The 15,744-nt window shown below is 38.2% G+C and overlaps 1 protein-coding gene across 1 annotated transcript in view; it reads left to right on the top strand.

The window, feature by feature from the left end:
- The first annotated feature begins 36 nt into the window (after positions 1 to 36).
- Positions 37 to 15,744, top strand: part of LOC117517993 (zona pellucida-like domain-containing protein 1) — a 31,192-nt gene continuing 15,484 nt past the window's right edge. The window contains exons 1-4 of the mRNA XM_034179109.1: positions 37 to 304; positions 5,764 to 5,871; positions 8,674 to 8,900; positions 10,958 to 11,142. Of these exons, the coding sequence (XP_034035000.1) occupies positions 5,775 to 5,871; positions 8,674 to 8,900; positions 10,958 to 11,142 (509 nt within the window). The 5' untranslated portion in view covers positions 37 to 304; positions 5,764 to 5,774. The remainder of the gene's footprint in view (positions 305 to 5,763; positions 5,872 to 8,673; positions 8,901 to 10,957; positions 11,143 to 15,744) is intronic.

The following is a 15,744-nucleotide window of genomic DNA, read 5'->3' as shown; positions in this document are numbered from 1 at the left end:
TTTTTTAAACACATTGTTATTTTCATGTAGCATGATTTTCCATCAGAAAAAATTGATGTACTTAACATAATGTGAGCAGACACTTCATATACAAAAGTGCATTGTTGCTTGTGTGACACACGATCCACCTGTGACGTTCACAGCTACTTATGTTGCTGCTTTCCTTTTCTTCTCAAAGCATTTGTTGTGAATTGTTTTTATAGTCATCAGCTCAAAGGGGGTCACTATAAATGCCCGAAAGTCATGAAGGCGAGGGCAGAAACGCTGAACTTCGATTGAGGCAAACGCTGACCATCTGTACAAGGTAGGTTTCTACACTTTATACACTTTTCCACACAGCATATATATACATACATACAGTGAGGCAAATAAGTATTTGATCCAATGTCGATTTTGCAGGTTTTCCCACCTACAAAGAATGAAGAGGTCTGTAATTTTTATCGTAGGTACACTTCAACTGTGAGATACAGAAGCTTTAAAAAAAATCAGAAAATCACATTGTATGATTTTTAAATCATTAATTGGAATTTTGTTTTGCATGAAATAAGTATTTGATCACCATCCATCCAATCTCACAGACCTGTTAGTGTTTCTTTAAGAATCCCTCCTATTCTGCACGCTTTGCCTGTATTAATTGCACCTGTTTGAACTTGTTACCTGTATAAAAGACACCTGTTCACACACTCAATCACACTCCAACCTGTCCACCAAGGCCAAAACCAAAGAGCTGTCTAAGGACACCAGAGACAAAATTGTAGACTGGCACCAGGCTGGGATGGACTACAGGACAACAGGCAAGCAGCTTGGCAGAAGACAACAACTGTTGGCATAATTATTAGAAAATGGAAGAAACACAAGATGACTGTCAATCTTACCCAGTCTGGGGCTCCATGCAAGATCTCGCCTTGTGGGATAAGGATGATTCGAAAAAAGCCCAGAACTACACGGGAAGGCCTGGTCAATGACCTGAAGAGAGCTGAGACCACAGTCGCAAAGATTACATTAGTAACACATGATGCTGTCGTGGTTTAAAATCCAGCAGGGCAGGCAAGGTTCTCCTGCTCAAGCCAGCACATGTCCAGGCCCATATTAAGTTAGCCATGACCATCTGTATGATCCAGAGGAGGCATGGGAGAAGGTCACGTGGTCAGATGAAACCAAAATAGAGCTTTTTGCTAGAAACTCCACTTACCATGTTTGGAGGATGAGAACAACCCCAAGAACACCATCCCAACCGTGAAGCATGGGGGTGGAAACATCATTTTTGTTTGGGCTTTTCTGCAAAGGGGACAGGACGACTGCACCGTATTGAAGGGAAGATGGATGGGGTCATGTATCACAAGAGTTTGGCAAACAACCTCCTTCCCTCAGTAAGAGCATTGAAGATGGTCGTGGATGAATCTTCCAGAATGACAATGACCCAAAACACACAGCCAGGGCAACTAAGAAGTGGCTCCGTAAGAACCCTTTCAAGGTCCTGGAGTGGCCTAGCCAGTCTCCAGACCTGAACTCAGTAGAAAATCTTTGGAGGGAGCTGAAACTCCAAACCTGAAAGATCTGGAAAAGATCTCTATGGAGGAGTGGACCAAAATCTTTGCTGGAGTGTGCAAACTGGTCAAGAACTACAGGAAACATCTGACTTCTGTAACTGCAAACAAAGGTTTCTGTATAAAATATTAAGGTCTGTTTTTCTATTGTATCAAATACATATTTCATGCAATAAAATGCAAATTAATTATTTAAAAATCATACAATGTGACTTTCTGAAATTTGTTTTTACATTCTGTCTCTCACAGAAGTGTAGCTATGATAAAAATCACAGACCTCTCCATTCTTTGTAGGTGGGAAAACCCACTCAACAGTGGATCAAATACTTATTTGCCTCATGTTGTATATACACAGTACATCCGGAAAGTATTCACAGTGCTTCAGTTTGTCACATTTTGTTATGTTACACCCTTATTAGAAAATAGATTAAATTGCTTTGTTTGTGTCAAAATTCTACACACAATACTCCATCAAGGCAATGTGAAAAATGTTGTTTTTTTGGGGGGGGGGGGGGGGGGGGGGGGGGGGGGGGGTTGATTTTGTTTCCACTGATCATCCTTGAGATGTTTCTACAGCTTAATTGGAGTCCACATGGGGTAAATGCAGTTGATTGAACATGATCTGGAAAGACACACACCTGTCTACATATAAGGTCCCACAGTTGACATGTCAGAGCACAAACCAAGCATGAAGTCAAAGGAATTGTATGTAGACCTCTGAGACATGAGTCTGGAGGCACAAATCTGGGGAAAATTACAAAAACATTTCTGCTGCTTTGAAGGTCCCAATGAGCACAGTGGTCTCCATCATCCTTAAATGGAAGAAGTTCAGATCCACCAGGACTCTTCCTATAGTTGGCTGCCCGTCTAAACTGAGCAATAGGGGGAGAAGGGCCTTAGTGAGGGAGGTGACTGAGAACCTGATGGTCACTCTGTTAGAGCTCCATTATTCCTCTGTGGAGAGAGAAGCTTCCAGAAGGACACCTCTGGAAGGACATCTCTGCAGCAACCCACCAATGAGGCCTGTATGGTAGAATTGCCATACAGAAGCCACTCCTGAGTAAAAGGCACATGGCAGCCCACCTGGAGTTTGATGAAAGGCACCTGAAGGACTCTTAGACCATGAGAAACAAAATTCTGTGGTCTGACGACACAAAGATTGAACTCTTTGGTGCAAATGCTAGGCATCATGTTTGGAGGAAACTAGGCACACCCCTACAGGAACACATGGTGGTGGCAGCATCATGCTGCAGGGATGTTTTTCAGCTGCAGGAACTGGGAGAGTATCACGATCCCTGTCTGTCTGTCTGTCCTTATTCTCTGCACCCCTTTGTGTTGTTCCTGGTGTTATTTTGAGTTCCCTGTGGGTTTTCATGTCTGTGTCTGTCCTTGTCCTCTGCGTCTCCTTTGTGACTGTTGTTTGGGCTCCCTGCGGGTTTTCATGTCTGTGTGCTGTCTTTATCCTTGTATGTCTTTGGTGTTTATTTAAATGTTCTGCAGTTTAGTTTCTGAGTTATTGTAGTCTGGTTTTATTGTGTTTCATTCCTGTGTTTATTTGATCATGGTTATGTTTCTATATTTATTGTAGTTGCTTCTTCCTGTTTTATTTTAACGGTCTTGGTTTCTTTGTATGCTTTGTAAACTTTCTTCCTGTGTCTCTCCTCAGCTGTTACACTCACCTGTCATTCATTCGCGTGATTGCCTCCAGTGTGTATTTATACCCCTGTGTTCCTCTCGTGCACTGCTTGAATGCTTGTACTTTGTTGATTTCTTCTTGCATTACTTCTAGTGTTTCCCAGTGACTGTTTTCTTGTTGCTGACCTTTATTTGCCTCTTGTAAATGTTTGACCTTGCTTGCTCTTTGGACTCTTTTGCTGTTAATTGCTTCTTGTGTTTTTGGACATTTTGCTGCATCTCCTGCCTATCCCCTCACGGACACTGTTGCAAGTTGTGGACTGCTCTCCTGTGTCCCAACCTCTGACCCTCCCCACGTGAGTCATTAAAGACCGTTTTTGAACTGGCTGGCACCAATGCTGATCGGACCAGTGTCCCTGTTATGCCTGTCCCAGTAATGCCCCTGAAGTCGAAATTCCAACTCATCAACTTGTATGAGCCCCAAGTACTCCAAGTTCACAATTCAACATGGCTACGCCCAGGAACAACAGCAGTGAAAGTTGTAGATTTAAATGTTTTTCAGCAGTTCTGTCTTTTTTGTGTCCAGTTTAATAAATCGTGAACGCTAATGTGTATTTTTTTTGTCTGAAATACCACGCAATGTGTTTTTATCAACTGGGGCCATTATATACTGGCTATGACCGTCTTCCTTTATAAAGTCTCTTTGGTATGCTGAATATTTTTTGTGGCATTCTTTACTGATGTCATTTACACGTACAACTTCCAAGGTAAATAGAACGCAGCATCCATCGCGTCGTATTGCGGGGCTCGAACTTTTGTGGCGCCACAAGGCGTCCTTCCATAGGGATTACATGGCAACCTGTCGCCGCCGTCGCTCACGTCGTGTGCGGTGTGAACGTGGAGTAACACTAAGGGACTTAAAATTCTTTCTTCTGTGTATAAAAATGCTGCAGCTCTCTACTTCTTGTACCAGACCTGTAGAGTTCACGTTTTGGGGTACGATATAAGTCCTGACTTCAAAATCTTTTACCAGCAGATTATTTTTTTAAGATAACTTTGAAAACCATTAGCAAACCAGTTAGCTACCACTAAATTTAGTTCTGCTATTTTAAGTTAGCTAACATGATTTTGAATCACATTTAATTGTTAAAAAGGGTTTGTAAACCCTAAAATCAGATATTTGCTCGTGTTGGAGTTTATACACAAAACAAAACTGACACATCATGTGAAGGCAAAAAGCATTGCCGCGAAAAGATGAAGGATCAGGAGTTCACTTCAGAATAAATGGATTAATTAATGTTATTTATGTGTGCATTTTTATTTCTTCATATTTCTTATTAATTTAATGCTTTTGGTACTTTGAAGAAACTGTATGTTGGATACAAAGTATTTGTCCATTTAATTATTCATTGTATAAATCTTGATCATCTGATTTTAGCATGCTAAACATTTTTGGGAACCTCCATGTTTACACTAAAGTATATTAAATTTTCAGCTTTGTGGATCTGTTTTTCAAGATTTTTCAAGCCAGAAATAAGAACAAAAAATAATAATAGTTCATTCTAAAGTTAATAAAAATGTCAGTAGCTTCAGCTAAATGCTTTAGCACTTTAGCATTATAACAGTTAACTTTTCACTTAGCAGATTATTGGTTATCAAGGGAAAACAAATTTTACAAACAAAAAAGACAGAAAGTCAGAGGACAAAGCAACTGTTTCACATGCGTCACTGTGTGTGTTCATCAGTTTCAACACCTATTTCTATTTTCTATGAATTTCAGATTTTTTTTTTTTTAAACATTCAATCATTTTCATAGGCAGAGTGTGGATTTAAGAAATACATTCAAGTTGCTATTTAAATAATTTATCAAACACTCATGATTTCAGCTAACTAATGCTTCACTGTGGAGTTTAGTTTTATTTATTATGTGTTTTCCACTGGCTAACAACATACATTATACGCATACAATTGAATACATAAAATTGTTAATGATAACAAAATAGTTAAAAACCCACAAAATGAAATAATCACAATGATGAAATACACAAAGGTTAAAATATTACAAAAACCTTAAAAATTCTTATAATTGACATCAATAAACTTTAAAAACAATTCAAAATAATTTTAACGTACCAGTGATTGGAAAGGATCAAACAGGTGCACAGCACCTCTGCAAGCCATTCTGCCAAATACCAAAACAGCAGAAACCACTAAAAGAAATAATTAATTATAAATTAATTACAGTTAGTGTTATATTATTATGCAATGAGAAAATAGACCAGAAAAAAACAAGTTAAACCTAAAGACATATTGTTTATTTATTGGCAAAAGTTTTTTCCAGTGTCTTCACTTTGAATACTTGCCTGTTGGATAGAGTTTTTAAATAAAATTTTCATATTTTTAGTTTGACATCTTCAATAAATTTGTTTGTTTGTTACAGATATGTGATGGGCTCTTTGATGATGTTTATGTACAGATTTGTGCAATTTATTGCTTTTTTAAAGCTATTTCATATTTTGCTGTCTTGTAAAGAGTAGATCAAATACACTCTTGATTTCTGAATTTCTCTCCTATTCTGTAGCTTTTTCTCCAATGATGTGGCTGGCTGTAGTTCTTTATCAAATTTCCATGTACTGTTTTGCTCAGCTTCAGAATCGTTGTTTGGATCCGAGAACATTCAGAATGCCAGGTCAGTGAAGTGCTTACATTTTTCTGTGTGTGGTTTTATTTCCCCTTCCTCGTAATTTGGACTGTGTGTGCTTTCGGTAGAATATGAGATGATAGTTGCATCTTTGTGACCTTTGAACTACAGGAAAATTACAGTAAAAACAAACACATGACCTTAAGCCTCAATAATGTCCCAGTTTATGTGGATGCACTTTAATAAGAGTGATTTGAAAAGTGCATCTTTAGTTTAATAATAAATCATAAGAAGTAGTAGTAGTAAAAATAAATAAACTGTCATCCCTGTTTGTGATCTTTGACCTGTGAAAAAGTTAGCCAGGATGGATGGAGTATGACTTTGCGCATCAGTTACATATAAGGCCTGGTTACTGTTTCACACAAACCCGGAATACTCAGTGACAGAATGTCTACTGACACAAAATCCAGGCCTATTTTATCCAGATTTTTTGGGGAATATCTGACCTACACAAGCATATGACCTTGTGCTTTGCTAGTGTCCTATACCTTTAACAACAGGGACTTTAAAAGTGTAGCTTTATAAATCTTTAAGCAAAGTAGTCATGTGCTCATTGTGACCTTTCATTCTGACAGTATGACACTGTTTCAGTAGCATTTCATTTATACAGATGATTAGATAAGAGCTTTGGAATGTTTTTATAAAAGTTATAGTGGCAAGGCTGGTCCCTGTGACTTCCAATGTTACATCAAGAAAATCATAAACAGGAGATTGACCCTGAGCTTCAGATGCTTGCTGTATACAGTCAGGCTTGCTTATTGTTTCACAGGCACATCGATTCTTCAAATACAGAACGTGTGCTTAAACCAACCCAATCTCACGTCAGTTCCAGCCCAATCTCACAGTTTTTTTTTTTTTTTTTCGTGCTCACGTGACGAAATGAGTCAAATTTTCATGACAGGGTTTTTTTTAACTCACTATTCCTAACCCTACTCCTACCCCCGGCCCTAACCTTAACCATAACCTAATCTTACTCCTCCTCCCCCCCACCTAACCATAACCCCCCCGCTTCACTTTTAATTTCGTGCAGCCATCATGGAATGCATTAGAATGAATTTGTGCTGCCATGACGAAAAGGCTATTAATTTGTGATACGATCATGAAATGTGTCACATTTTCCTGACAGCATCACAAAATGAATTTCTGATGGTATCACAAAATTTGAGGTGACACAGGTGGGGAGTGGGGGGGGGCTAGGGTTAAAAACAGTTAACTAAACTTGACCTTATCACGAAAACGGGACGTGTTTCATGACAGTATCACAAAAAAAAAGTCTGAGAATGGGCTGGCTTAAACAAATCCAAATTTTTCAAAAAAGCAAACAAGTGATTTCAAAAGAAAATCTATTTGTTTATTAAAAGCAGAGCATTCATGACATTTCTTTTAATGTCTGACCAAGACAAACATTTGTCAAAAACAGTAGCATGACCTTGAGCTTTGCTAGCGTCCTGCCTTTAACAACAGGGATTTGGAAAGTGTAGCTTTTTTAGTTTAGACAAAGTGATAATCTACTCCCTGTGACATTTGATACTGGAAGTATGACCTTGACTTTCAGATGTTTAAACAAGAGATTTGGGAATGTATAGCATGTTTTTATGATAGAATGGTAAAGCTGCTCCCTGTGAACGCTGATGAAAAAGTAAATCAGAAATAGCAGAATCAATAGTCCAAATATCTTGATACTTTTACGCATCTTTGTATGCTATTGAAAAGCTTGATTTTTCTTCTTATTCTTCTTTTTTCTTTTTTCAATTTATTTTTTGTTAAAGATACACTTACAATTTCATTATAAACTTATGGACAAGTGAAAAAATGATTGACAAGTGAAAAATAAATGGTAAATTGCACAATAATATATTTGTGGTCAAACTTTGCCCTTGAAGTAAAAAAAAAAAAAAAAAATCCATCATGGAGTTCATATTATACAAATAATGAATGTTTATGAGTTCAATGGTACATTCCAGCTTTCACCGAATTAAATATTTGTTCCGTTGAAAGAATGTAAAAACATTCATTATGTGTTTTATATAATGGCTAAAATAGATCCTTGTCATTTGATATTTTATTAATTTATAAGCAACAGAAAAGGGACTTACATTTCGGTGTTCCACTGGTGCTTTGATGTCTACAATCCAACACAAAGTTTAAATAGGAGTCCAAAATTGTTATCAGTCAACTCAGAAAAATAGTTAAGATAGTTCAAAAATAATTCTGACGATGTATTCCGTGATGCCGTGCACTGACTTCATGTACTTCCAAAAAAAAAAAAAAGACTTCAGCAAAAAAAAAAAAAAAATCACAGCAGAAATTAGTCCAACACTTCATCCCAACTTCATCCTCTTCATCCCAGCAGCTCTTCATGTCTCCAGACGGCTTACGGTGTAGTGGATTTGTTTTTTTTTGTGTGTGTTAGAAAATTAGTACTATCAATTCACTCCTTCAAATCGTTGTATGTCAACAAAACAAACTCCGCCATGTTTAGCTAAACACCGCACCCACTAGTGTATGTGTGTGGGTCGCAGCGTGCAATGGTACAAAATGTATGGAACCATATTTGCATGGTAAATGGAACCAAATTGCACGGTAAATGCAAAGCAACACAAATGGGACAATTAATCCATGTCACGTGACATACAAAGCACCAATCAAATGACAAAGATCCACTCAGCTGTTATGTAATGGCAAAGGAACGCCATTGTGCACCCAAATGAGGTCAATGAACATTTGTGACATTTCATCTCAGGCAAAATACCTTAAAGACAATTTTTGTCTTATTCTTTCTGTCCTCAGCTAACTCAGACATTGATGTCTTGTGCGGCTCTGAGAAGGTGGACCTTAAGATCCTCCTGTGCCCCATGTATTTTGCAGGATACAATGAGACAATGGTGTCTCTTAACTCGCAGCGCTCAAAAGATGAATGCAAAGGGACTCCTGACTGGAAGACCAACCCACCTGTTCTCACATTCAGTATTCCCATCACAAATCAGGGAATTGCTGCTTGTTCCACCCAGATGACTGTAAGTTGAATTTGAAGTCAAGCTGCACACTGAAACTAGGAGACTTATGAGAACACATGTACACCCCTCATCCCAAAACCTCACATCCCCCAAATGTAATGCCAAGCCACCTGTTCTTCATTGGTAAAACACCTCTTCTTGTTGTTGTCTTCTTCTCTGTTCGGCTGTTCCTGTTTGGGGTTGCCACAGTAGATCAGTAGTTTCCATCTCACCCTGTCCTCTGTGTCTTCCTCTATCACACCAGCCACCTGCATGTCTTCCCTCAGCACATCCATAAATCCATAAAGAGTAAAATTGTTCTTTTTGGGTCCAAGGGCTGCAGACAGTTTGTGAGACGACCCCCAAACTCTGCATTCAAGCCACAGTTCACAGTGAAGACAGTGAAGCATGGTGGTGCAAGCATCATGATATGGGCATGTTTCTCCTACTATGGTGTTGGGCCTATATATCGCATACCAGGTATCATGGATCAGTTTGGATATGTCAAAATACTTGAAGAGGTCATGTTGCCTTATACTGAAGAGGACATGCCCTTGAAATGGGTGTTTCAACAAGACAATGACCCCAAGCACACTAGTAAACAAGCAAAATCTTGGTTCCAAACCAACAAAATTAATGCCTTGCAGATGTGTAGAAATCATGAAAAACTGTGGTTATACAACTAAATACTAGTTTAGTGATTCACAGGATTGCTAAAAAAGCAGTTTGAACATAATAGTTTTGAGTTTGTAGCATCAACAGCAGATGCTACTATTATTGTGAACACCCCCTTTTCTACTTTTTTTTACTAATAGCCCAATTTCATAGCCTTAAGTGTGTGCATATCACGAATGCTTGGTCTTGTTGGATTTGTGAGAATCTACTGAATCTACTGGTATCTTGTTTCCCATGTAACAATAAGAAATATACTTAAAACCTGAATTAATCTTTTTAGTCACATAGCACTAGTATTATTCTGAACACTAGTGTATATTTCATTCACTAACCATTGCTACTCTTTTCTAATGCAGCATCATATTATAGAAAGACTTTAACCTACACATTGTTGAAATACTTCAGGATAAACACATTTTGAGGGGACAGCTTTAAGTCAATCCCATTTAAAATCAATGAGGCTTAAAAAAAACTTTTTGAAAGCTTTTATTTGCTACCCTTTTCAGAAATCTACACACAGTATAGCTTTAATCTAAACAGCAGAGCATAGGGTGGTCCAGAAAAACAAACTTCAACTTTTTCAAGGAGCTGCTTCATTTTTTGGTTCCTTTAGGGCTAAAAATACATTGGTAAAAATAAATAAATTTCATGAGATTTGAAAAATATTACCCACTGCTGCCCAACCCCTGTTTTTTGTGACATGCGAGTGACATTTTGAGTTATGGACTGGATACATTAGTTCATTATTGGCAGATTTTGTTACATCTACCTCAGGTTGCATTTTTGAGGCATTCAACGTCAACATGTTATGTACTGTTGTTGTAAATTACATTGATCATTAAATAAATCTGTCAATCTCAAGAGTACAGAAGTTTGTGTTGATATTCTACTTAGCAATGATATTTTCATGAATACCTTTAATAAATCCATATGCATGTACCATTAAATTCCACAATAGTTTGTCATTAACAAATTGTGTTAGTCTATTTAAAGTACCTTCATCTCAAGTCCTTCATACACCCAAGCAATTGAACTGTGGTGTATCACATACAATCAACACAATATATTTACATCAACCTACGTCGATGTTCCGTCCAAGGCTTTGCCTTAGTTATATTAATATAATATGATGCAATATAACAGAACCTTGCCTCATACAGCAGCATTTAATCCTGCCCACAAACCATAATAAACAGGAACAATAATACTTGTTTTTCATTGACAAATAAATGAGGGCAAAATCATAAAAAAAATTTTCAGTCTGGGAAAAACAAATCTCAGCAGATGCCACACAAAAGGATCACAAACAAAACCAAAATGATATTTCTCTTCGTAGAACCTGCTGATTTTTGCTTGTGAAGCTTCTTGATTTGTTGATTCAGTTTTTTCTTTCTCTCTGACAGATCATAAATGAAATGGGCAGTGGGGTGTTTAAAGACTTGTCATATGTCCAGCACATTAAAATCTCAGGCATGGTCTCCACCGAGGACACGTCTACAGGAACCATTTCATATGACCAAGCAGTGATCTACAAGTTCTCCTGCCGCTATCCGCTCCAGTACCTGGTCAACAATACTGAGATAAGTGTGTAAGTAATTCTTATACTTTTATGGCTTTAATTTAATCATATGTATATAGTAGCACTGTTAGGACATTTTCCAGTCCACATGAGGACTGCTCAGTCCAGCTGCTGTTGCTAGCAGTGAAAAAGTGACCCGCTGAATGTCTGACTATGATTTTTTTAACTTGTGAACAGTAAAGTGTGACAAACACAGAGACAAGTTACTAAAGTCAACGTTTGTATAAACATGCACACACAGACACACACCGTATTTCTTCCTCTATTGTTATCACTACTGGTACTGTTGAAATTCATTTTATATACATTTTTATTAATATACAACTCATAATTTCATTTTTCTTTTGTATTTTCAGCATAGTTCTCTATTGTTCTCAATATTAGCTTTGGCACAATACTGTATCCAACCAATTCATTTTTTATAAAACAACAACTTTCTAGATAGATTACACACATGCTTACTTTTTTCATTAGTTTACTTGGTTTCTTTCTTTTTCTTTACTTCAATTTATTTTCATTTATATAGCGCCAAATCACAACAGAGTTGCCTCAAGGTGCTTCACACAAGTACGATCTAACCTTACTAACCCCCAGAGCAAGAGTGGTAAGGAAAAACTCCCTCTGAGGAAGAAACCTGAAGCAGACCAGACTCAAAGGGGTGACCTTCTGCTTGGGCCATGCTAAAACATAAATTACAGAATTCACAAAACAAATATACAGGAAATGCTGCTGGTGCAAGGACAGGAGGGTCTCCAGCACAAATACCACACCCATCTCCGGATGGAGCAGCACCTTAAACACAGAGAAAAAAAAAAAAACAGAATCAGGCATCAGAAAGACAGGAAATACAGTATAATCTGTCAGCATTAAACAACAAGAAAAACAGGAAATACTAAGGTGATCACCGGCCACTAGCCCTAAGCTTCACTAAAAGACCGAGAATTTAGGTAAAGTTGAGGCAGCAGCACGCTCCGTTTCCTAATAAAATTAAATAAAAGAGTAAAAATCATAACTATACTATGCCAGTGTGCTAGCCATATGAAAGGGAAAATAAGTGCGTCTTAAGTCTGGACTTGAAAGTCTCCACAGAATCTGACTGTTTTATTGATGCAGGAGCGTCAATAAAAATAATCTTTACTTATTTTACTTATTTACTCTGATGGACTACCCAGCAGTGGGGAATAAGTTTCATTACACTAGAAGTCTTTCAGAAAGCGCTGTAACTAGGTTTAAGGATATGATTCCTTCTTTATGTTCTCTAATGCCATATACCAACACAGTGCAGAGTAGCTACCTAAACTCTGTAAGTGAGATAGAGTATCTCGTCAATAGTTTTACATCCTCATTGAAGACAACTTTGGATGCTGTAGCTCCTTTGGAAAAGAGAGCTTTAAATCAGAAGTGCCTGACTCCGTGGTATAACTCATAAACTCGCAGCTTAAAGCAGATAACCCGTAAGTTGGAGAGGAAATGGCGTCTCACTAATTTAGAAGATCTTCACTTAGCCTGGAGAAAGAGTCTGTTGCTCTATAAAAAAAGCCCTCCGTAAAGCTAGGACATCTTACTACTCATCACTAATTGAAGAAAATAAGAACAACCCCAGGTTTCTTTTCAGCACTGTAGCCAGGCTGACAAAGAGTCAGAGCTCTATTGAGCCGAGTATTCCTTTAACTTCAACTAGTAATGACTTCATGACTTTCTTTGCTAATAAAATTTTAACTATTAGAGAAAAAATTACTCATAACCATCCCAAAGACGTATCGTTATCTTTGGCTGCTTTCAGTGATGCCGGTATTTGGTTAGACTCTTTCTCTCAGATTGTTCTGTCTGAGTTATTTTCATTAGTTACTTCATCCAAACCATCAACATGTCTATTAGACCCCATTCCTACCAGGCTGCTCAATGATACCCAGCTTTATCTATCCATGAAGCCAGAGGACACACACCAATTAGCTAAACTGCAGGATTGTCTTACAGACATAAAGACATGGATGACCTCTAATTTCCTGCTTTTAAACTCAGATAAAACTGAAGTTATTGTACTTGGCCCCACAAATCTTAGAAACATGGTGTCTAACCAGATCCTTACTCTGGATGGCATTACCCTGACCTCTAGTAATACTGTGAGAAATCTTGGAGTCATTTTGATCAGGATATGTCATTCAAAGCGCATATTAAACAAATATGTAGGACTGCTTTTTTGCATTTACGCAATATCTCTAAAATTAGAAAGGTCTTGTCTCAGAGTGATGCTGAAAAACTCATTCATGCATTTATTTCCTCTAGGCTGGACTATTGTAATTCATTATTATCAGGTTGTCCTAAACGTTCCCTAAAAAGCCTTCAGTTAATTCAAAATGCTGCAGCTAGAGTACTAACGGGGACTAGAAGGAGAGAGCATATCTCACCCATATTGGCCTCTCTTCATTGGCTTCCTGTTAATTCTAGAATAGAATTTAAAATTCTTCTTCTTACTTATAAGGTTTTGAATAATCAGGTCCCATCTTATCTTAGGGACCTCATAGTACCATATCACCCCAATAGAGTGCTTCGCTCTCAGACTGCAGGCTTACTTGTAGTTCCTAGGGTTTGTAAGAGTAGAATGGGAGGCAGAACCTTCAGCTTTCAGGCTCCTCTCCTGTGGAACCAGCTCCCAATTCAGATCAGGGAGACAGACACCCTCTCTACTTTTAAGATTAGGCTTAAAACTTTCCTTTTTGCTAAAGCTTATAGTTAGGGCTGGATCAGGTGACCCTGAACCATCCCTTAGTTATGCTGCTATAGACTTAGACTGCTGGGGGTTCCCATGATGCACTGAGTGTTTCTTTCTCTTTTTGCTCTGTATGCACCACTCTGCATTTAATCATTAGTGATTGATCTCTGCTCCCCTCCACAGTATGTCTTTTTCCTGGTTCTCTCCCTCAGCCCCAACCAGTCCCAGCAGAAGACTGCCCCTCCCTGAGCCTGGTTCTGCTGGAGGTTTCTTCCTGTTAAAAGGGAGTTTTTCCTTCCCACTGTCGCCAAGTGCTTGCTCACAGGGGGTCGTTTTGACCGTTGGGGTTTTTACGTAATTATTGTATGGCCTTGCCTTACAATATAAAGCGCCTTGGGGCAACTGTTTGTTGTGATTTGGCGCTATATAAAAAAAAATTGATTGATTGATTGATTTTCTTTCTTTACTTATTTTACTTTCTTTCTTTACTTACTTTTACAAACATTGCCTACTTAATTAGCTTTCTTTCTTTACTCACTTTAACTTGCAAATATTGCCTATTTACCAGAGGTGGGACGAAGTCACTGTCAATTCATTCTCAAGTCATGAATCAGCAAGTCCCAAGGCACGTTTCAAGTCAGCTTCCAAACAATTGCTGGTCATTATGAGTTGAGGTTTGACTTGGGATTTGCTGATTCATAACTTGAGAGTGACTTGATGGTGACTTGATCCCACCTTTGCTACTTTACTTGTTTTACTTGCTTTCATTCTTTACTTGCTTTATTTACAAACAAACGTTGTCTACTGACTTTGCTTATTTTACTTTCTTTATTTCATATAATGTTATAGACTGAAGACAGCTGACACAGATTTAGTGGTGTTGATTTGCATTTTTACCCCATGTTTGAATTATTTTATTGAATTTTGTTGTTTTATCAATTTTGCTTCACTGCTGTTAGTTGTAACACATCTCGTATTTTGTATTGGTTTGTGTTAATGTTTTATATTGCTATGATTGACAGAATGGAGGTTGTAAAAGTGAGCTGGTTCTGCTCCTTTGGACCCTCCTCTTGTGAAGTACAGTGAGGAAAATAAGTATCTGAACGCCCTGCTCTTTTGCAAGTTCTCCCACTTAGAAATCATGGAGGGGTCTGAAATTTTCATCTTAGGTGCATGTCCACTGTGAGAGACATAATCTAAAAAAAAATAAAAAAAAATCTGGAAATTACAATGTATGATTTTTTAATAATTTATTTGTATGTTACTGCTGCAAATAAGTATTTCAACACCTGTGAAAATCAATGTTAATATTTGGTACAGTAGCCTTTGTTTGCAATTACAGAGGTCAAATGTTTCCTGTAGTTTTTCATCAGGTTTGCACAAACTGCAGCAGGGATTTTGGTCCACTCCTCCATACAGATCTTCTATAGATCTTTCAGGTTTGGAGTTTCAGCTCCCGCCAAAGATTTTCTATTGAGTTCAGGTCTGGAGACTGGCCAGGCCACTCCAGGACCTTGAAATGCTTCTTACGGAGCCCCTCCTTAGTTGCCCTGGCTGCGTGTTTGGGGTCATTGTCAAACTGGAAGGCCCAGCCATGACCCATCTTCAATGCTCTTATGGAGGGAAGGAGGTTGTTTGCCAAAATCTCGCAATACATGCCCCCATCCATGGCATCCTCCCTTCAATATGGTGCAGTCGTCTTGTCCCCTTTGCAGAAGAGCACCCCCAGAGTATGATGTTTCCACCCCATGCTTCATGGTTGAGATGATTTTCTTGGGGTTGTTCTCATCCTCTAAACATGGTAAGTAAGTGGAGTTGATTCCAAAAAGCTCTATTCTGGTCTCATCTGACCACATGACCTTCTTCCATGCCTCCTCTGGATCATCCAGATGGTCACT

The sequence above is a fragment of the Thalassophryne amazonica genome, chromosome 9 (genome assembly GCF_902500255.1).
Source record: "Thalassophryne amazonica chromosome 9, fThaAma1.1, whole genome shotgun sequence".
In the NCBI taxonomy this organism is placed as follows: Eukaryota; Metazoa; Chordata; class Actinopteri; order Batrachoidiformes; family Batrachoididae; genus Thalassophryne; species Thalassophryne amazonica.
This window is presented reverse-complemented; position numbering and strand designations above follow the sequence as displayed.